General features: G+C 37.7%; 1 protein-coding gene across 1 annotated transcript in view; it reads right to left on the bottom strand.

The window, feature by feature from the left end:
* Positions 1-23,576, bottom strand: part of LOC116512599 (nardilysin-like) — a 55,436-nt gene that overhangs the window by 13,933 nt on the left and 17,927 nt on the right. Inside the window, exons 9-24 of the mRNA XM_032223177.1 lie at positions 21,211-21,284; positions 19,066-19,135; positions 15,450-15,527; positions 14,641-14,761; positions 13,755-13,813; positions 11,747-11,801; positions 11,457-11,561; positions 10,426-10,549; positions 9,220-9,306; positions 8,627-8,746; positions 7,772-7,823; positions 6,545-6,695; positions 4,905-5,032; positions 3,839-4,001; positions 2,622-2,653; positions 430-568 (exon numbers count right to left, since the gene is read on the bottom strand). Of these exons, the coding sequence (XP_032079068.1) occupies positions 430-568; positions 2,622-2,653; positions 3,839-4,001; positions 4,905-5,032; positions 6,545-6,695; positions 7,772-7,823; positions 8,627-8,746; positions 9,220-9,306; positions 10,426-10,549; positions 11,457-11,561; positions 11,747-11,801; positions 13,755-13,813; positions 14,641-14,761; positions 15,450-15,527; positions 19,066-19,135; positions 21,211-21,284 (1,558 nt within the window). The remainder of the gene's footprint in view (positions 1-429; positions 569-2,621; positions 2,654-3,838; positions 4,002-4,904; positions 5,033-6,544; positions 6,696-7,771; positions 7,824-8,626; positions 8,747-9,219; positions 9,307-10,425; positions 10,550-11,456; positions 11,562-11,746; positions 11,802-13,754; positions 13,814-14,640; positions 14,762-15,449; positions 15,528-19,065; positions 19,136-21,210; positions 21,285-23,576) is intronic.

Here is a 23,576-nt window from a genome sequence, read left to right on the forward strand (position 1 = left end):
TTTATGATTGCAAACAAAATCATTTTTTGTACTATCCATTTTTTAAAATAATCAAACCCACAAATTATAAAGTGCATTTTTTCCTGCCTCATGTAAATCTATAAGGAGTTTCCAGTTGTAAATTATTCCAGTAATAGACTAAGAAATGTGGGATAGGTATATGGAATAAGTAAAAGATGACTATTATGTTAAAAAGTTTCTCCTTAAAAACTCAATCATAGAGTAGAATCATAGGATAAATTATTATATAAACTTATTATTTTCATATGATGCAACCATTTTAATTTATGACTAAAAGACAAAACATAAAAAGGTACAAGTGTCATTTTAAAAAATTGTCACATGATAAAATAGCTTAACAAGTGCAATAACTTGATATAAATCATTAAACACTTTAACATCTATTTCAAATCCTGAGGTAAAATTCACCTGGTAATAGACTGTGACATCAGTGTTTGCATCCCCAACGTGAAGAGATTTCACTTTACATAGGATGTGACTATTAGGCAACTCCATCACTCGAAACTGAATGGGACATGGGTGTATTAAAGGATGGAACTGCAATTTTCTGGAGAAGGAAGGAGACCAAATAAATAAATAATAAAGCAGCTCATATGGAAAAATTATTCTACCATGTTTCCCTGAAAATAAGACAGGGTCTTATTTTCTTTTGACCCCCAAAATAAGCACTTTGCCTTATTTTTTGGGGGGAGGGGTGTCATTATTTTTGAGGTGCAGGAGGCAGTGAGTATGGTCACCTCATGGCTGCTGCTGTGTTGCAATATTTTTGGGAAGGGCTTATTTTAGCCCATGCGCTCAAAAGTCCGATTGGGCTTATTATCTGGGGAGATCTTATTTTTGGAGAAACAGGGCACATACTAAAATCTCCCTAAAAACAGCAGTCCAACTCCCTGATTATGATTTTTGATATCTCATTTTTTTCATTGGCAGGTGGATAATCACAGCAGCATCAAGAAGATGAGGGGGCCTTGGTACTATCTGAGCTTAGTTGGTTTTCTTGCAGATGTTTCATTACCCAAACTAGATTAATCATCAATGCACTAGTTACCTAGTTTGGGCAATGAAATGTTTGCAAGAAAACAACCAAGCTCAGAGAGCACAAAGGACACTTCAACCTTCATCTACAAATATTTCCCTGTATCGGTATAGGAGATTGTAGCACTTTGAAAGCATCTTTTTCCTGCCAAAGAGTCAGCACATTGGTAGGTAAAGAAAACCTGCTCAGCTTTCCTTTGAAAATGCAACCAAGGAATGAGGCAGAAGTCAGATGCATTGTAGGCAGTCAAAGCAGCAGAAAAATACAAACCTCTTTGACTCCAAGTAGTTGTAGATACAGGGAAAAGTTCTAACAGAGGAGAATTCCTATTATACATAGTATTTCTAGCAGTGGGTTGTTTTCTAATGGCAAGCTATAGCATTCAGTCTGCCACACTTATTTAGAATCTCAGAAATCTGGTTTATTCAGCAGCAGTTCTAAAAACACCTAAGTTTCCATTCCCAAGGAAGAAAGACTGAACTTTCCTACAGTCTCATGCTTCTCCATCTTTCAGTACTCTGGCTTTTGACCTGCTGTCACTCTTTTGGACTGAGATGGTGCTTGGGGGTTTCCTGTATACAACCTAAGGCTTCAGCTACATTGGCAGAAAAGACCAGTTTTTCTCCATCTGCTCTGTTGGGTTCTGTCTCTTAGTCCATATCAGTCTTCAAATGACCCTGCCCTACAATTGCATTACTATGTCGTCTGACAAAGGCCATAGTCGAAGATATGTTTATGTAAAAAAAAATCCACAATGCCCTTTGAAGTTCTACGCAATGAAATCTCCTTGCTTCCAAATATTAGAATGGGATGACTGCACCATCTCTTCTGTATAATAAATGTAGTGCAGGATTTGATTGAGGCTTATACCACCCAGGGAGCAAAGCTCCCTGCTATGGTGATACGGAATTTACTTTGCTGGTGTATAGTATAAGCTCATGGAAACCAAAGGTGGGTTGCTGCCAGTTTGGCCCGGATCGGCCGAACCGGTAGTCGCGGTGGCAGGAGGCTCCACCCACCGGCCCAGACACTTCTACGCATGTGCAGAAGTGGTGCATGTGCAAGCACACACAGGAGCGCACCCAAACCAGTAATAAAGAAATTGGCAACCCACCTCTGATGGAAACAGTAGATGGCTTTACAATTAATATGAAAATTATGCTGGAATTTTAAACTGGCCAGTTGGTCTAAATTAATACAAGGTGACATCAAACAATACATAATAATATTTATAGTATGAAAAAACGCTGGAATTTCAAAGCTTTTTTTGCTAATTAAGATCACTGATAGAAAACAATTTTTAAAATAAATATAGATATTTAAACAAGCGCTATAGTAATGTAGGTGTTCTTAAACAAATGCATACAAGCCTAATACATCAATAATACTACACAAATCTACTAAATGTATACTAAAAAGGCTAGTAACTATAAAGAATTAGGTTTCCAATGCAAATTATGGCTAAGTGTTGTGAAAATAATACCAACTACCATGCAGTTCTAGCAAAAAGAAAAGAAAAGCTGTGTCTTTTATTCAGTAGGGAGAATCAAACTGCAATACTTACCCAGAGATATAATTCATAAACTCCTTTGACTCCTAAGAAATAAATTGTGAAAGGTAATAAATTTGGGGGAAAAAATAGGCAAAGTGATTCTGTCCCAATATTCAACAGTTTTTGCATGAAGATAATGAAATCCCAAGACTATAGGCTAGATTAATAAAGCTATATCAGAAAATTTATAATATATTGATTTCATTATTTTTATTTATTTATTAAATTTGTTTGCCACCCATCTCACCACAACACGGCTCTGGGCAGCTTACAACATTAAAATAAAACTATAAATACATAAAAACATATTAAACAGCAATAGCACTTAGACTTACCATATTTTTCGGAGTATAAGACAGATCTTTTTCCCTCAAAAAAGTGGCTGAAAATCTGGATACGTCTTATACACTGAATACAGCATTTTTTTGCCTCCCGAAACCCCGTGCCTTTCACCAAAATGGCTGTGTATACCACTTCATAGTGCTTTACAGCCTTTTGTGAGGAGTTTACAAAGTCAGCCTATTGCCCCCAACAATCTGGGTTCTCATTTTACCGACCATGAGAGGATGGAAGGCTGAGTCAACCTTGAGCCTGCCAGGATCAATAATAAAGTCAAATAAAACAATAAAATACAAGTTATAAATAAAGATGGGGTTTATTGTTATTAAAAAATTGTTATCGTTTAATAAATATCTAGTACAAGGGTGTCAAACCCAAGGCCTGCAGGCTAGATCTGGCCCATGGGGTGCTTAAATCTGGCATGTGGTGCCAGCCTGGAAATATCAAAGCACCGGCCTGCAGTGCCTATGTTGGCCAAAAATGGGTCATGCGGCAACCTCATGAGGCCCCATGTGGCCAGTTTTTGGCCTCCCTGGCCTCCAACAGTGCACTATCAGCCAAAAATGAGCTGCACAGAGGCCTCACAGGGCTTCTGCACAGCCAATTTGGCCAGGGAGGCCAAAAATGGGTCTCATGGGAGCGTCACAGGGCTCCAGGTCCCGTTTTAGCCATTACTGTGGTGCAGGAGGCGTCTGTCCCATCTCCCCCATTCCCCCCCACCATCCCACAGAGGAGAACTACAATGCTGATCTGGTCCTCAAAGAGATCCAGTTTGACACCCCTGATCTAGTAGAACACATAGTTTGTTAAAGGGTATAAAAGGGAGTCCTAATTCTTGCTACCAGCTGATGACCTTCATCATCCCATAACTAAGTGGATTTTGTACTCACATTTTTTGTAAAGTTTCCTTGGACAAGTCCTTCTATCCACAGGTTTGATTTGAAAGCACCCACAAATTTTGTCAGAGACGCTATAGAAATACCATTGATCAAAGTTTGATATTTCTCTATTAATGACCATCTGCCATGCTCCAATATTGTTAGTCGTATGTCTCTGAAAATTCCAAAATGAAGATGTATCAGTAAATATGTATCGATCCTAGATTCTTAGGGTTTTTTTTTAATGCTGAAAGCATCATAATAATCTAACTCCATTCATATGTCATTTAATTAGGTATTGGGGCAAATTGTTCCCACTCCTCTCCCAGTGTCCCACCACTAAACATGTGGAACATCTATATGTGAACATCCACTTACTCATAAGAGGACCAAGCAAAATATTTGACTGCAGGGGTGTTTCATGATTATAGGGTTCCAATGCTAGAGAAAATGCACCTCTATAGCAGAAGGTGCATAATGTGAACTCACATTTCTCTACTCTAACACATTGGGTGATGTTGTTCAGAACCTTTCCAAAATTGATCACCAATTTGTGACAGCCTTGATGTGACAAACAATTAAGTATATGAGAAGTCATACATTGAGAACTAATTGCCGGAATATACTTTTAATTCAAGAAAATGAAATCTAGTTTTTGTTCAGTTATTGTTCAGATTTGTTATCTTGATTCTAATTTTCGAAGTGCATCTTCTGGTTTGTTAATTTGTTAATTTGTTTATTAATTCAAGGCCAAATGTTTCTTCTAGCATGGGGATAATTATAGATTGCACATATTGTCTATGGCAGTGGTTCCCAAACTTGGAAACTTTAAGACTTGTGGACTTCAACTCCCAGAGTTTTCCAGCCAGAAGAGCTAGCTGGAGAATTCTGGGAGTTGAAGTCCACAAGTCTTAAAGTTGCCAAGTTTGGGAACCACTGGTCTATGGATTCAAACACTACCACACCTCTTTAAACTCATAGGCCTGAAACTAGTTTTGTTGTTATTTGTTTTGTTTTTGTTTGCAGTGAATTTATATAATTAAGCTCCTACACAGTCTTAAAACTTAAAAACACTCACTTGGCCAGTGTATCTGTTTTGATGAGATAATTAAAATATGATCTTTTCAGCTGCTCTGTTATTATCTGAAAGTTTGAAGGTGTGATGCTCAGTTCAGATAAATTATTGATTATCAACTGAAACAGCAACTAGAAAGAAAAGCAAAGATCAAGTAGAACAGCAGTTTATGAAATAAAAGACAAAAGCACCTCACAACTCTTGGTCTAAAACACAAACATATCAATCTATATTCTGGATAGTGAAGAATCTAAAATCCAGCATCTTTGATGTTCAGTTAAAAGAATCTAAAATCCAGCATCTTTGATGTTCAGTTAAAAGAATCTAAAATCCAGCATCTTTGATGTTCAGTTAAAAGAGGTGGAACAGAGAAGGTTAAATAATATCAACCCTCAAATATTAGTAAGGCCACATTTTGTAAAATTAAGCAAGCCTCTAATAGGCCTCACAAACTTTCAGAAATCCGAATCTGCTCCTTGAAGTGAAGAATAAAATAATTCAACCCACCCTTAAAATGTAAACATTCAAATCAACTCATTAATTTATTAAATAGATACAATCACTGAGCTAAACATTTCCATCTGCCATTCCTGGTGACATTATAAATTCTTCCCTCTATCCCATGAAGGCATTGGAGCCTGATGAGGTACAATAAATGATTGCCTTGTTTTGGTCTATAATGGCAGAAAGACACAAAAACAATGGAATGTTGATATTTATATAGTTCAGTAAACATTACATGAATCAGGAATAAAATCTCAAGAATAATTTCTTTCTTCTGATTCTTTATAGCTAATTTGAGGATTGCAGTATATGATTCCTATGCATGGAATTTAGGAAAGTCAAACATCCCAATTTCCAGCTAGACAATCTCAGATAAGAGGATGGAGAAAGAGTTGTAGCCAGACAACAAACCAAGGTAACAAAATTTGATTTAGTGTTCACCAATGTTTCTCAACCTCAGAGCCTTTAAGATGGGTGGAGTTCAGTTCCCCATGCTGCCTGTGGAATTCTGGGAGTTGAAGTCCACCCATCTTAAAGGCAACAAGATGGAGAAACATTGTGTACTCCTTCTTATGGCACAGATTTATGATGTCTTTCACCAAGGATTAGGTAAATAGTAGCAACAGGTAGTCCTTGACTTGTGACTCAAACTGGAAATTTGGTTGCACATAGTTACAATGATAAATTGAGGAATCCATCTGATCAGGCCTACGTTTTTTGACATTTTCCATGATGGTCATTAAAAGAATCACATCATCATTAAGCAAATGGTAGGGTCATTAAGTAAACATATTCTTCCAAAAAATGGGCAAAAAAGTCACATATCATGCTCACAGAATGCTACAACTGGTTGTAAAGGCAAGCTGATTGCTAAGTACACCAAATCTAAATCATGTGACCAAAGAGGAGGACAAGCAACATTTTACAATAGCTGGAAATACTTCATGTGCCATAAAACACCTGTTCTAGGCTACTGTAAATCTAAACAGTCTTAAAACAAATGGTCATAAGTTGAGGACTACCTGAACTTCCATGTCTTATCCTTTCATTTCAGATAAGTTGTCCTGGGGATGATCTTTTTTTTAATCTTTACGGTCACTGGAATGGAAGTAGATTATGAAGAAGTAAGGATCACTCACAGGTAGCTTGTGGTTAAAGCCTTTCACTCGAATGGTCAAGCCATGCTCTTTAGCCATCACTTTATATTCCAACTGAGCAACATCGGCTTCATATGCTGGTTCAGCAAGGTTATGGCTGAGGATGCTTACAAAAGTATCAAAAAGCACCATGCTAGGTGAGGAGAAAATGAAGTGAATTAACAGAAGTTGAAGTGGCAGCATTGTCATGTCTTCATATTTCACAGGAGAAACTGAAAAGTAGCTGCTCTAAGACTAAAATTACAGATCGTCATTTCCATGGGTCAATTTCCCTTCGACATAATACCTTTGGGAGAGTTAAACTGCAATGGGAAAAATACAGTCATTTTCAAAAGTTACAGATAGTTTTGTCCCAAAGGTACTTTTTCAAGAGCCAACTATCCAGTTGCCTCTTGAAAAAGTACCTTTGGAACAACCATGACCTGCATGACTGAGAGTCTCCATAGACATACCAACATTTTTACATTGATGAGCTTTTTCCATCTTCAAGATGTAGAATGTAAGGTATAGAAACAATTATCCTTCCCTTTATGCATTCTAGTGCAAAACTTCGGAGTGGTGGCTTCACTACAACAGAGATTCAAACGGATTCCTTTAAACTCCAGAAAAAAAAAAAAGACTATGAAAGAAAACTGAGAGAAGGCTTGGGTAAGTTGTGCAGATCAAAGCATCTCTCACCTTCTTTTGCAGCATTGGTCAAAAGGCTTCCAAGCTGGATGACTTTGGCAAATGGCACAGGATTCCTGGCTCTCTGTGTCTAAAGTGACAATCTTAATATTTGTTGAGGTTCTTCCAGATCAGCAACTTCAATGAATCACGCAGTGTGCACTGAAGCTAGCAAATGTGGAGCCTTTTCCTGATTGCTTGTTAAAGGTCCTGCCAAAGTAGATAGCTCTGAAAAGTGCTGAGGACAATCTCAAAGCCATGCAACCTGAAACCCCCTTTCCATGTACTGAAAGGTCTTCGGATCTCAAGGCTTTGGTGAACACTGCACCAATTCCAAATCCATCTATCCTAGAAAACTTAGGCTAGTGTTAAGGTAGAGCTTCAAGGAGCCTTCTAACCACAATATTCTGGTTCAAGGTCTTTGCTTAACCAAAGCAAATCTAAATCATCTCATTCAAGGCAGAATATGTTTTATTGCAACCTAACACTAATCTTATCATTTTTTAAAAACTAATTCAACCAGTCAATTATAAAAATGCTTACTTCAGTGCTGACTGTAATATTACTGGTGATACCAAGTAGAAACAGATAAATCCTGGAGAAAAATGAATACATTGGAAAAGCAATAAGAATGTAAACATTGTGCTGTTTATGTACATACATCTATATTTTTAGTCACTGAAATCTCTTCTACACCAGTTGTGGGTTGTTCAGTTAGATCAAATACCACAATTTTGAGTTTTCTGAAACCATTACCTTCCATACTTGAAGATCCTCATTCTGATGATGATAATCATCATCATCGTGGTCATCGTTGTTGTTATTATCATCTTAATGTTTGTTTGTGTCTGTCTGTCTGTCTCTATCTCTCTGTCTCTCTGTCTCTGTCTCTGTCTCTCTCTCTCTCTCTGTGTGTGTGTGTGTGTGAGAGAGAGAGAGAGAGAGAAAGAGAGAGATGGAGAAGGAGGAGGGAAAAAGGCAGAAAAGGAAAGACAAATGGAGACACATAAACCATCTTCCCTATCCCCAACATTGCCCCCAATAGTAAACACTAATCAATGGGTAGAGTTGACTGTTAACACAAAGTTTTAATTTCTGTTGGTCAAAATGGTTGTTTCAGGAATTTATAGGAAGCAAATGCACTTTAAATATGTCAACTCTTTGGGTAGATTTACCTTAAATCACCTTCTTGTCAAGCATTTATCCTAAGTTCTTTTCAAATCTCTTTCCCCAAAGGATGCATTGAGGAGAGATTTTCCGTGACAACCTTCTTCTCAAAGTGCTGATTGCTTTGAGCAATTAATTAAAGAACACTAATACCTTGATGAGATATCTTACTATACCTTTCCTATGGATGTAATCTAAGAAGTATGATTCATTTGTATTTATACAATTTACCTTTGGGGACACCAAATTTATTGTCTTCCTTGTACCATAGACACCCTTCACGTGTGTTTATTATTTTGGTAGGATATTCTGGAGCACGGCTATCTGTTTCTTTCACAGAGAAATCTGTGGCTAAAATAGGGGATAAAAGTGGCAAATTACTATACTGAAGATAATATTTATTCAGGGACTTGTTTGCCTGCTAAATTGCTGCATAAGATCTTCATAAACTTTGTATGAATCTCTGGACATACAAACTTCTATAGATACTTCCTAAAGTCTTGACCACAATTGCCAAAATGCACACATAATTTATTACTATTTTCAGGCAAAAGCATTACAATCTGAGACTTAGATTAATTGAATTTTTTTAAAAAAAAAAACTCTTGTCCCATAAAACTAGATTGGAAAGCATCAAGGGAAGAAAAGGAAAATCTTGGCTTATGTATCCAACTCTATTATTTGTTATTTATTATATTTGTAGTCCTTGCTACCCAAAAGATATTAAAGCTACCAATGTGTACAATAATGGGTTAATGGTTTAACTCAGTGCCATAAGAAGAACATTATTAAACTGAACAAGACTATGTGGTTGTAGTACTAACCTATATATTTATTTTCTTGTGGCAGATGTAAATCTGGATTGAGGGGGAAATCAGTCCTCCACAACGTGCTCCAATATGAGTCAATGTCTGCGAATGTAACACAACTCAGAGTGAATGCTTTAGTAGACCTCAAGATAAGAATTAGCCTTAGATTCAGTGGTGCACAGAATTTAGCTTAAACTAGACTCAAGCAGGGACACGGTGGCTCAGTGGCTAAAACACTGAGCTTGTCAATCAGAAAGGTTGGCAGTTTGGTGGTTCGAATCCCTAGCACCATGTAATGGCGTGAGTTCCCATTATTTGTCCCAGCTTCTGCCAACTTAGCAGATCAAAAGCATGTAAAAATGCAAGTAGAAAAAATCCTTTGGTGGGAAGGTAACAGCGTTCCATGCGCCTTTGGGGTTTAGTCATGCTGGTTACGTGACCATGGAGACATCTTCGGACAGTGCTGGATCTTTGGCTTTGAAATGGAGATGAGCACCGCCCCCTAGAGCCGGGAACGCCTAACATATATGTGCGAGGGGAACCTTTACCTAGACTCTAGCAATCTCTAGTTTTCTTAAATTTAAATCTATAAGCTTTTAAAATTGTGCATACCACCCTCCCTCTCAAAGGGCAGCTAGACTCATTTAACACCAGAAACACCACAGGAAAAGAAGAAAGCTGTCAATTTTGTTTCCCAAATCTCAAAACTTTTTCTGCATCTTCATTTCATCTAATTTCATTTGTTTAATCATAATCTGTGACTTTTGTTCCTGGGTTTACTTACTCTTGAACCTTTGACTTTTGGATTGGCTGACTACTAGACTCAGCACTCTGGCTTATGGATCATATTTGGATCACTCTCTTGCTGCTTAAACTTCAAACGGACTTATTCCGATAAGCTCTCTTTGCACCGACTCTGATTTATGGTATTGTCTACTGTTATCTGCTTAACACCACAGAAACTTTCTCTGCCTGTGTATGTTTGCAAACTGAGACAGGACACAGTCAGCATGGCGAATGCCACAAGACACCAGGAGCTGCCATGCTCCACGCCCTACGAATAAAATGCAAACTCTGAATTCTACAGGGAAATTCTTGTAACTAAACAATTCACCTGGAAGCTGATGCAGCAATTGGCACCATTAGTAACATCTCTGCTCCAAGATGCTATTTTTGAAGCAGATTTTGACAAACCAGTAATAACACAAATGGCCACTTTACCTAACATACAATATTGTGCCCCAAACCACTTTTCTTTCTTGGAGCATTGTCCCTCGTGGGAAGGAGATAAGAGAAAGATGTTTACTTTTTCAGGAGTGAGATGATTAAGGGCATCAGCAATGATCTGCAAATATAATAGATACAGGAATGAATCAATCCATTCTCTGTTAGTCAATGTTTCACAAAAGTTGCCTCTTTGTTCTTAAACTGACGTTATTTTTTATGCCACGACATCAGAATTATTATGGGAGATGGAGGATGGGATATTATCAATCCATTGAAACTCACTGGCTGGTTGGTTAGAACCCTGGTACCTACACAATAGAAAATCAAATCTTACCATTGCCGCTAAAGCTACACTTTAAAGAAGCTTATAGTTATAGTTATAGTTTATAGTTTTATTGATTTGTATGCCGCCCACTCCCGAAGGACTCCGGGCAGCTTACAATAAAACAAGGGAGGGGGAATAATACACAAACAACATTAAAATATACAACAGTCACAATCTCCGGGGGGCTGGATATTTCGAGAGCCCCCCGGCCTGCTGGAGCAGCCAGGACTTAACAGCTTTGCGGAAGGCCGGGAGGGTAGTAAGGGTCCGGATCTCCACGGGGAGATCGTTCCAGAGGGCTGGCGCTGCAACAGAGAAGGGTCTCCCCCGGGGAGTTGCCAGCCGACATTGGCTGGCAGATGGAATCCGGAGGAGACCTAACCTGTGTGATCGAATTGGTCTATGGGAGGTGATCGGCAGGAGGTGGTCTTTCACTACATTTTGGATCAGGAAATGTACACAAATATTCTAACTAAGCAAAACACTTTTTGAACTTAGTGTTAATGTTTCTAGAGCAGACTCTTCAGCTGAGGCCATCTAGGTACCTCCAATCTACAAAATTTAGATATCTGAGCTATCATAAGCTTTTATAGAATTCTAAGAGTGGCAATCATATATCTGGATGGTGCCAGAGTGGGAAAAGTGATTCTAGAGTGATTTTCCTTTCACTTTTTTTCAGACATATGTGGACTCCACTTACCTCAGCATTATATTCAATCAGTAGTTGATCTCCCGTTAGTAAGTCTTCCTTTTCAAAGAGGTGCATATTTTCACATATATTTTCTACGAACTCAATTGGGTCCGTCTGGAGATATGGAAAACACGATGAAGAAATAATAAAGTCAGAAGAGTAGAGTTTCCTAAAACTTAGTCTTGAAACACAGCATAATTCACAAGAGTTAGAATCATTTGAATTCCATTATCTAAAATAATGTGCCATTATTTCCAGTGATACTGCAGGCTTATTGGAAACTGGAAGCAAACATATACCTGTTCCTGGAAACAAAATTCATTGGCTTCAATCTTCTGAATCTCTTCCCATATTCTGTAAAACAAGAAGTTGTGACCATTATCACATAGGGCAGCTGTTCCCCATCTCGGTCTCCTTGAAATGTTTGGCCTGCAATCCCAAACATCCTCAACAGTATTTGTAGTGGTTGCATTATTCTTGGACCTTATCTATACATCAGAAAGATGCAAGTAATCCTTGAATATGCCCAGTTTCTGTTGCTAAGCAAGACAGTTGTTTAAGTAACTTTATCCCATTTTACTATCTTTCTTGCCATCGTTGTTAAGTGAATCACTGCAGTTCTTAAGATACTAACATGGTTGTTAAATGAATCTGGTTTCCCCATTGCCCTTCAGAAGGCCACAAAAGGTTATCACATGAACCTGGGATACTTCAATTGTCATAAATATGAACCAGTTGCCAAGTGTCTGGATTTTGATCATGTGACCATGGAGTTGCTGCACTCATCGTAAGTGTGAAAAAATGGTCATGTCACTTTTTCAGTGTCATTGTAAATTTGAACGGTCACTTTAAAAAATGGTTGTAACTCAAGGATTACGTGGGACTGGTTGAAATTGAGGGCAATTTTTCTATACTACTATTCATCAGGTGATAGAAAATTACATATAAAATGTGAGCTCAACATAAGCAAAAATTGAAGCCTGCTTTTCATGACTATAGAATAAAAACACCTTCATTCTGGGTGTACTGAATATGCATGAGAGAAAGAAAGATGGCTTATCATGACAGGTTACAGTTTTGACCAATGGATGTTTAATTTATTGCCTGTACAACCCTCACTTGTTAAGACTGAGTTATGGACTCTCAGAAGTTATGGGCTCTTCAAATAAATCTGCATATTTTCTGAATTACCAAGTTGGTATTCAAATCAACTCTTGTACTTCGCTTACTAAGATTTATTATAATTATCTTTCCCTAGATATATAACCTAGAAAAAAAAGAAGTGCCCAAATTTTGAGCACTGTGAAATGTTCCCCGTTGTTTTCAATGCTAGATAATATAGTACTTTTGGGGAGCTAAGATCCAGTAGAAAGTGTATTGGAATCATGACATATTGATTACCTCCCTTGTTTTAAATAGGTGGTCCTCAACTTGTCCCAAAGGTGCTTTTTCAAGAGGCAACTGGACTTTCTTCTTTTTCTTTCAAGACATTTTGATTCTCATCCAAGAAGCTTCTTCAGCTCTGACTGGGTGGTGGAGGATTTATATTCCTTGCAGACAGCTAGTCATTTGCATTCTTTTAGAGAGTAGTTGAGGTCATTTGGACCTCACACTTAGCTCACACTTTAGCTGTGTCCTCAGGGTTACCTGAATAATGCAAATGGGTGTGGTGCCTTCTTAGAACTGCTGAAAGGACTGGTCATTTTGAGCTACACAACTTACGATCACAATTGGGACCAGAATTTCCATTGCTAAGCAAGGCAGTTGTTGAATGAATCATGTGACTGTGAGAAGTTATGACAATCTTAAGTGTTAGGACCAGTCATAAGTCACCTGTTCTTTGTAACATCAAATGGTCACTGTTGTAAATTGAGGACTATATGTATTCTTCCTATCTGTCACTCTTGTAGGATATGAGAAATAGAGACATATGTTATGGTTTTGAACAGATGACTAAATATTACATCAAATGAAATTTCACTTTTGTTGGAAAGAATGCCTTTTAGAGATCTATTCCTTGTTAATATGAAACCTTATATAATTATTTACATAGCATTGTTTATTACTGCTGTCAAAGAGATTATCCTGCACATTTCAAATATTATTACTGAATATCTTGCATATGTTGATTTGATTTGATGTACAAAACATGATGATTTGATCTGAAGATTAATATGTTTAATATGCATTCTTAAACTCTTTGTTCTTTACAGCATTAATTACAATATGTACTGAAAATGTATTAAATACAGAATTAGAAATGACTAGCAAAGTCATAACATTTTTAATGTATATTTATATAAATACCTTTTCTCTGGCCCATTTTTTTGCAACATCTTTAAATACTGAAATATAAGATGGATAACCTGAAGATAAAGAAATGGATGCAGTTATTTTTGAGATGTATTTGACTACAAAATAGGGCAGCATTCATAATTAATAAACCAGGATTTATCCTCCCGATAAACAAAGTATTGTTTAGCCCTAACATCTGATAATTTCTGATATTCTATGGTTCTGGCATCCCCAATCAGAAATTATTTTCTCCATAAGTATTATCTCACTTAGCTTTGATTGGTAGTACAAATGGACTAAGAGTCTTTTCTGAGATTTTAGATATTTTAGTATGGATGATAGCCACTGAAATTGCATGCCTGCTTTGATGATATGCCTAGTTAATAATGGTTTAATTCTAGAATTGGAAGAGAAAAATATTATTTTGTGGGATTTTTGCCTGGACCCCATGGAATTTTCATGAATCAATTTATGGCTCGAACAGACCATAAGTATATAGACTATTGATGAAGACTTATGATATGGAGGATCTAATAAGCAGAACTGATTTTAGAAGAATTGTCCATTTCCTCTTCTTCATTACTGATAAATATCTCTAAATCCCCAATGAACTCTGTAAAAATAGTGTTACTCAATGATTCCCAAAAGTATAACTAGTCACAAAATATGAATCTTCACCCTTTGCTTCATCCTCTGTAGAATTGTCCTACACTAAGCCATTTATAAATCTCTATTAAATGCAATCTATACTTAAAGATGACAGAACAAACATTTGGAATTTAACCCATTGTATAAAGAAAAGAAATACTAATCTTCTATTCCTTTTCAAGTTATTTCATTGATCTTTGTGCAATTTACAGTACAATAATATATTGGAATAATAATAGTAATAATTGACCTCATAGAAATATTTAAGGCCTTCATCTGTTAAAGTCACTGAAATGCTGAAGATGGAATAGGTAGAGTTTTGTTCGAAACCTGTTTCACCATTTCCTCCATATAAGGCAAGAGCCCAAAACCTATTGTGAAAGTAAAGCCGTGATTAAAGTAAGTAAATAAATATTCAAATTGTAAACAGTGAACATTAACTAAACATTTATAAAAGTGAGTTCTTGCAAAGTAGGTTTTCAAAAATATAAATATGATAAACAATATTGCAGGCCCTTTAATATTCTCAAAAAGATATTAATAGCAAGGATGAATTGATTAATCAGTATACATTTTTTTTTCTAATCAACTAAAAAGTAATATATTTTCAAGAAGCATTTCTTGATAACTGCAGAAAGGTTGGGGTTAGGATTAGAGTAGAGGTGTCAAACTTGATTTCATTAAGGGCCACATCAAGGTTATGTTTGACCTTGGGGGCTGGGTGGGTGTGGCTGGGGTGGGCATGGCCAGCTCAATGTTAATTGTGTCAGGGGCACCCCTCCCAATCTCCATTTTTTCTTGCAGAGTGCTGCAGGAGGCCATTGCAGCTGAAAACAGACTGCTTCCAGGGCAGCTCTGTGGGCCAGATCTAACCACCCCTGGGTTAGAAACGTGGTTTCAATCTTTGACACCCATAACTATTTTACTTTGCGACAATTTTTTCCACTCTTAAATTATAAAGGGGAGGTGGAGGCGCTAGAGATCATTGTCGAAGTCTGATCTCTTGCAGTGGGCTTTGAAATTATACTGTACTGTGATATAAAAAAATTTAAGACATACTTCTTCCTCAGAATGGAGAGCACACTTCCGCTGCCTTCATGTCCTATCAGCCAAGAAATATAATGCAGTGGCTTCACCCTAAAAGTTTTGGGGAAAAACATTATGCATCAACCTATTTTAAAAGAGCTTGTTTAGAAGAAGGAACGTTTCCTTTATTTAAAAAAAAAACTGTATTACTTTTCTGTGCATTCAGTAAATACTACCTTATTTCAGATTAGAAGGTCACCTTGAAGTCCCGTGGACAGAAAGAACTAAAATTCTAGTCTGTTCTGATAATAAATGCTATGTTAGGGAGGATTAACACTAAATTTAAAAGCTGTGTCATTTAGTATAATTGGAAAATATAATATTTTATTGAGCTTACAGTAGGGCAGTGGTTAGAGCGCAGTACTGCAGGCTACATCTGCTGCTTGTTGGCTGATTGCAATTTGGAAGTTCAAATCTCACCAGGCTCAAGTTTGACTCCTTCCACCCTTCTGAGGTCGGTAAAATGAGGACCCAGATTGTTGGAGGTAGTATATAAGTCTAAGTGCTATTGCTAATATACAGATAGCCCTGAACTTACAACCACAATTGAGCCTAAAATATTGTTGCTTAGCGAGGCAGTTGTTAAGTGAGTTGTGCTCCATTTTTATGACATTTTTGCCACAGTTGTTAAGCAAATCACCGCAAATGTTAAGTGAAGCCTACAGTCGTTAAGCGAATCTGACTTCCCCTGTTGAGTTTGCTTGTTGGAAGCCTGCTGGAAAGATTACAAATGTTGATCACATGACCTGCGACAGTGCAACTGTCATAAATACATGTCAGTTTCCAAGGCCCCAAATTTTGATCATGTGACCATAGGGATGCTGCCACAGTTGCCACACTTTCACAAGTGTGAAAAATGGTCACAAATCACTTTTTTTCAGTGCCATTGTAACCTTGAATGGTCATTAAAGGAATGGCTGTGTGTCAAGTACTTCGACCAATTAGATCACACAGATTAGGCCTCCTCCGAGTTCCATCCGCCAGTCAGTGCCGACTGGTGACTACGGGGAGGAGAGCCTTCTCAGTAGCAGCTCCGACCCTTTGGAACGATCTCCCCGTGGAGATTCGCACCCTCACCACCGTCCAGACCTTCCGCACAGCCCTTAGGATCTGGCTATCCCGTCAGGCCTGGGGATAAGATTCTAATTTGCCCCACCCGAATGTTGAATGAAAGTTGTGTTTTATTGTTTTATTTTTATTTATGCACTGTCTTGTGTTTTTGTTTTGCACCCCCCTTCCCATGTATTGTAAGCCGCCCTGAGTCCCCTCAGGGAAAGGGCGGCCTATAAATCATAATAAACTAAACTACAAACTACAAAGTACTACTTGTAGACACATTTAAAGTTACCACTAATTAAAAAGCTAGGAGGTTAGGTTTGATTACTGGACTTCTATAAAAGTATATAAGAAGAACATGATGGTCTCGTCTTATGCTCTGCTCCCCCATGATCAGGTAGATGCCTCTGGGAAATGTTTTAGGTAATTGTGTGGTAATAACAATGTTCTGTTGTTCCACAGCAGTTTTGTACCCCTCCCAGAGCGACTGACAATGTCAAGAGGACATTGTGAAGGTTATACTTCAGACACATCTAGACTGTGGCCATAGAAACATGCTGTTAGTTGACAAGTTGTGTCCGACCCATTGTGACCCCCATGGACAATGTTCCTCCAGGCCTTCCTGTCCTCTACCATCCACTGGAGTCCATTTAAACTCAGGCCTACTGCTTCGGTGACTCTATCCATCCACCTCATTCTCTGTCGTCCCCTTCTTATTTTGCCCTCAACCTTTCCCAGCATTAGACTCTTCTCCAGTGAGTCCTTCCTTCTCATTAGGATAGAAACATACATAGTGTTTGAAAGCTTTAGCTCTGTCAAGGTTTTTCTAATATTGTCATCAAATGGTTATTTTTAATCGGAAGGAAACCATTATTAAATACATGGGGGAACACATAAGATTTCAGAAGTGGTTTGCCATTGCCTCCTTGATTCATCTGAGAGAGAAAGTGAGTGGCTGAAGATCACACAGCTGGTTTTATGCCTGAGGTTGGACTAGAACTCATGGTCTCCAAGTTCCTAGCCTGGTGCCTTAACTACAATATCAGATTGGCTCTACATGTGGAGTAGTCCTGTGTAAAGGCCTCTTTGAGATGACCACAAATAAAATATCCTTGGCAGAAGTGCAGAAGTGGCTTGCATTGTATGAATTTTAGAAAGCCATTTAAATGCTAATTAAATTTAAATACTTGACTTACAACAGTACATTTAGTGACTGAAGTTACAATTGCACTAAAAAAGTGACTTATAAACAGTTTTCACACATTTGTGTGACATTTTTCACACATTTTACAACCTTTGTAGCATTCTCCATAATCATGTGATCAAAATTAAAATGTTTGGCAACTGGTTCATACTTATGACCATTGCTATATTCCAAGGTTGTATGATCTCCTTTTGCAATTTTTTGACAAGCAAAGTCAATGGGGAAATGAGATTCACTTAACAACCAGGTTCCCACCATATCAACTGCAGTGATTCAGTTAACGACAATAGCAAGAAAGGTGCAAGACTCACTTAACACACGTATCACTTAACAACAGAAATGTTGGGCTCCATTGTGGTTACAAGTCGAGGACTATCTGTATAAACCTACCTTGAAATAAATAGCTGTCCTACTCTTTAGAGAGTGGCCTGTGGGAGGCCATTCAAAAACATGAGGCTCTTAGTCTCACTCTGATGCACAAATGCCATAGACTATAAACTCATCCTAGACCTCATTCCATAGTGGATGTGATTCCTAGTGTGAACAAAACCATCACCTCTCCCTTCACATTAGATTTATTCAAAGCTTTGAATGGTGCAACTGCATCTACTCATTTGTCCCAATGCATTACAAATATACACTATTTAGAAACAAGTAGCCATGTTAAACATCAGAACTATCATGAGACAAAGGCCTTCAGATAAGAAGACAATGACAACTCCATCTGTACAGCTTCTGAGTAAAGAACATGGACATATTCATATAAGTCAACAGAATTTGAACTTGACTCAAGGGGCACCTAATTGATAGAGACTAGTGAAACTGTTACATCATACAATAATATGAAAAAGGAACTCATATTCACGGGGTGTTCTAATCAAAAGCAGGAGGCATCTGTCAGTTCTGGAAGGACTTCAGTTAGGACTGCTCATTTTTACAAAAGACCTTCTTAATATCTTATGATATCTCTACTTATTCTCTTGCCCTTTCCCAAATCATGTTTCCCAATGCACATAATTGCCCTCCAGAGATAGCTGATTACTGACTTGATTTGGAGTTTATTAATCTATTATTTATTCACTGCATTTAAAATGAACTGGATATTCATTTCACTGGGACCATACATCCTTAAAACCTGTTTATTTTGCATTGGTCAATGACTAATAAAGAATTGAACACAGCTATTCATTATTGCTTTGTATAACAGGTTGGGGAATGGAAGGACTCAAGACAATAGAAAATAATATCCTTAATTATGTGATGGATGCTGATCGGACTCTTTGTTACTGAAATATATAAATGGAAGATTGTCTAAATTCCATTCCTTACTTGTAATTCTTTTCCTGTGGGGGAAGAGCCCAAGAAAGGTTCAGAGAATGTATTTCTTTCACTGGAATAACTGAAATAGAATAAAGGGGTTAATATCATATATTCAAAAGGGTGGATGCTCTTGAATTTTTAAAAAAATGGGTAAGAAGCATAGGAAAGATTATGGGGAAAAGAAAGCCAACGATCTCTGCTGACCAAGGGATCAAAGATCTTTGGACATCTCTTACTTTCTAAGAAGAAGATTATGACAAGGTGAAGACCAATCATTATATTTGTTAGACAATGAGGACCTCCGAGGAATTTCTTTTTCTCCTGAAGTTGTGCACTGAGATTTTGCATTGTTGAATTATTTATTGGCCTTGCACCACATTAACTCTTTTAATCTGTTATCTGAATAAACGTGATCCAGAGGAAAAGAGTTATTCTGCTAGATGGCATGTATGGATAGATAGGAACTAGAGAACAGAGTATTAAAAACATGATTGGCTTATTTGGAGATCAAAGAATTAATGAGATTTGTAAGCCTTTGCATAGAATAAAAATCTGTTTTGAATGTTGGTTTACACAAAAGTTTATGCAATGAACACACACAGGAAAGGAATCTAAACTGAAATCATGACTAGTGAAAGCTACAATGATGATGAATGGTTATGAATATGAAACAGAACAATTTTTGATTGTGTAAATACTATATATTGTGTAAAAAAGGAAATGCAGTAAAAAGAGATATGTGAAAGAAACTATTATCAGAACTGTATGATGGTATGAACACAAAACCCACATCATATTTGAAATTGTATTAGAGCATAGATTAATCTCCCAATGGGGTAAATAGAAAACAGATGTACAAAAAGAAAATGTAGGATACAGCCAAAAAGCGAATAGTGTCATTAGCATTTTAAATTACATTTAGCTTTTGTTGTGGCATCACATAATGTTTTAACCTGTCAACTTTTGATAATGTAAATCCCAACATGTTAATCAAAAACTCATTGCATCCACTAAATATAAAGGTGCACACCTCCGCGTTTAATGCTACATTTTAAGAGTACAAATATATACTATATGGTGGCCAGCTGTTGATTAATCTCTTTTTAAAAAACCTTATGTGGAGCATTCATGCTATGATCTCAGTATTGTGAATACAAAATAGTCATAGGTGGAAGGTGATGACTTGTCTATGACATATCTATCAACACCTGATAAGCTATGAGTGCAGTTCCCAAGATTTCTTTCTGGAAATCATGCTGACTGGGAAGTCCAGGAGATGATGTCCCCACACATTTGGCAGGAACTGGGCTGAAGAAAGATTAGCCTAAAGTGACAGGCTAACATCATACTAAGGCAAAATGATAAATTCTTATGCCAGAACCTCTCAAGGGGGTCTGCAAAATCAAAAATTTTGCCAGATATGGAAAAATTTGCAAAAATGTAAACCAATGACACGCTCCCCATTGTTATTTTTTTATTAAAAAGTATATGGCTTTTTCATTAAAAAATATTTCATTTATGTTAATATCTAATGGGTTTAATATTGTTATTCCTATGTAATTCAATCAGCAGGCTGTGAATATATTGAACACTAGTCAATAACCAGGCATTGCCTGGGTATTTATTTATAGGGGGGAAATGTCTGGACCAAAAGTAATTTCTAATGTTGGATTTTCCCCCTTACCAGAGAGAGTCCCCTTCTGGAGTAGTGTGAAGCTGTTACCATGGCAACTCCACTGCACTGTACAGTAGAAGCCAGTATGATAGTAGAGAACAACATGCTGTATCTTAACAGAACACACATCACGAGGGGTGTTAGGGGTGTCTTACCTCCACAGTATTTTTCTCTAGAGAGTAAATCATCTATGTACCAGATTTGGTTGAAATTGCTTGAGATGTTCCAGAGTTATGATGGAACACACACACACAAGGCCATTTATATTTATATAGATTTAGTTTTAATGTTTAATATGATGAACATCAATAAAAATAACCCCTACAAAACAAAAGCTCTTTTGGGGTTCCTCAAAGTTGGAAATGCATACTCCTTAAAAAAAATACCATGTTACACTATACTAGGAAATGATATTTTGATGCACAATTTCCATCCAGATTCCCCAAGTTAAAAAAATAATCAGAATCACATCTACTTACTTTTGTAAACCATGTGAAATTCCGGTGTATCAAAAGGATTCATCAGATGACTAAAATCCGGTCTGGGCAACTCACTTAAAAAACAAACAATCAGGAGCATTTTATTTAAGGCTTCAAGTTTAAATTCTACTGCCATCTCATCTCTCTGGTGTTCCTATACAAACCCTGACACTGTAGAAAATCAAAAAGTCTCTTAATATAAGACCTCTATGACCCCATAACTGAGTTATGATACTGCCATTCCTTAGAGATTTATCTTTGCGTCTACTCCCGAGTTTTGGTGTCTACTCCGATTTATATCTACTGTGGCAAGACCTACTTTCACTGGGAAAAACTTACTGCATCTCAGCCTACATCAGCTTTGTTAGCTAATTCAGAATGGAACTTGTTGCCCTAACATCTGGATATTATATTTGGCAAAAACCCAAGAGTCCCAACCTCCTATGCAAGAGCCTGTGGGAATATTGCAGGACTGCTTTGCTCCTCTCCTATCAAATGTTTCTTTTTTTCCAACTAAACAATGATGTGTTTCCCCAGAAAGTTTTCTGTACTTAATCAGCATGAAGTTTAAACATGATCTGTAAGGGAGCTACTCCTGGAGAGCACTGCAATTTCTCATATTTGCTTTTTGAAGCACCTCACTGGGACTTTTGTTACGCATGTAAACCAAGGCTGAATCACACACAGTCTTTCATGCTGTAAACCGCTCAGATTTGCTTCAAAATGACATGGGTGGCCAAATAAATAAATCTATTTATGGGTTCTCTGAGGTTGCCTAAATCGGGCATTGATGTCCCATGGCTTGATGACAATTTTCAAGCATTACTTAAAACTATGTTAATTTTTAAATGGCTGCATTCAGAATCTGAGCAATTTAATGTATTTCTATGTACTTATGTATAGATCAGAGGTGGTATTCAACAGATTCTGACCAGATCTGAAGAACCGGTAGCAGAAATTTTAAGTAGTTCAGAGAACCGGTACATACCATCTCTGACTGGCCTTGCCCCCATCTGCCTCTCAAGTCCTAGCTGATCGGGAGGGAATGGGGATTTGCAGTAACCTTCCCCTTGAGTGAGGTGGGAAAGAAGATTTTACAGTATCCTTCCCCTGCCACGCACATTAAACCACATCATGCTCACCAAGCCACGCCCACAGAACCAGTAATAAAAAAAAATTTAATTCCACCCAAGGAGTATATATCTACTCCTTACAGCAATGTTAGATTCTCTCTATTCCACATATCCCTAACCTCCAATCTTTAGACTGCAAAATAGAAGAAGCAACTTAGAACTAAGGATAAATTTCCTGACAGTGAGAACAATTAATCAGTGGAACAACTTGCCTCCAGAAGTTGTGAATCCTCCAGCACTGGAAGTTTTTAAGAACAGATTGAGTAACCATTTATCTGAAGTGGTGTAGGGCAGTGATGGCTATCCTTTTTGCCATCGAGTGCCAAAAGCAGAGTGAGTGCAGAGGGTCATGCGCGGGGGTGCCCACATGCAAAATTCTATGTGTGTGACCCCCCCGTGCATGCACGCATGACCCCCATCCTCCCCCCACTTTTTGCACACAATGGACCTTTTTGTCACCCTTCCCAGGCTCCAGAGGTTTTCTCCGAGCCTGGGAGGGTGAAAACAGCCTTCCCCGCCCCCCAGAGGCCCTCCAGAAGATTCAGGATGGTGAAAAACGGCCGAAAATGAAGGCCGAAGTGAGCTGATCAGTGCACACATGTGCACTGGAGCTGACAGGGCAATGCCTTGAGTGCCCTAACAAATGGCTCTGCGTGCCACCTGTGCCACATGTGCCATAGGTTCGCCATCATGGATGTAGGTTTTCCTGCCTAAGCAGGGGTTGGCCTAGAAGACCTCCAAGTTCCTTTCCAACTCTGTTATTCTATTCTACTCTAAAAATTTTTTTTTCAACTTCTGATAGTTTCCTAAATTATTGGGAAAGAGGTTTTTTTAGAAAGACTCTCTTCACATTCAACTGTACCCATCCTCAGAATAGAGGAATGGTCAGCTGTGATCTAGCAAAGAATGTGTATTCTGGTTGTGGTTTTACATCTTTGCATCTTTTTCCTGGAGAAGATCCAGGGATGATTTTTTAGATAAGCATTAGGATTCTGTCCTTGACAGTTTTATGCTTTTGACTGAGATTGATATTGCTTTCTTTAGTTTTAAACAAATTTCATTTTGTTCCTTTCAGAGGACCAGGAAAGAGGACTATTATTGAGTTTTTATAAAAGTCATAAATGAGCCCAGAGCTTGTGGCAGAAGAGAAGTAATGGATGTGTTTGGCCCGTTTCTGCTAAAAATGCATTTTTTAAGAGTTCATTTCATAGTTTAGCAAATACTTGAAGATGA

This window comes from Thamnophis elegans, chromosome 8, assembly GCF_009769535.1.
Source record: "Thamnophis elegans isolate rThaEle1 chromosome 8, rThaEle1.pri, whole genome shotgun sequence".
Classification (NCBI taxonomy): domain Eukaryota; kingdom Metazoa; phylum Chordata; class Lepidosauria; order Squamata; family Colubridae; genus Thamnophis; species Thamnophis elegans.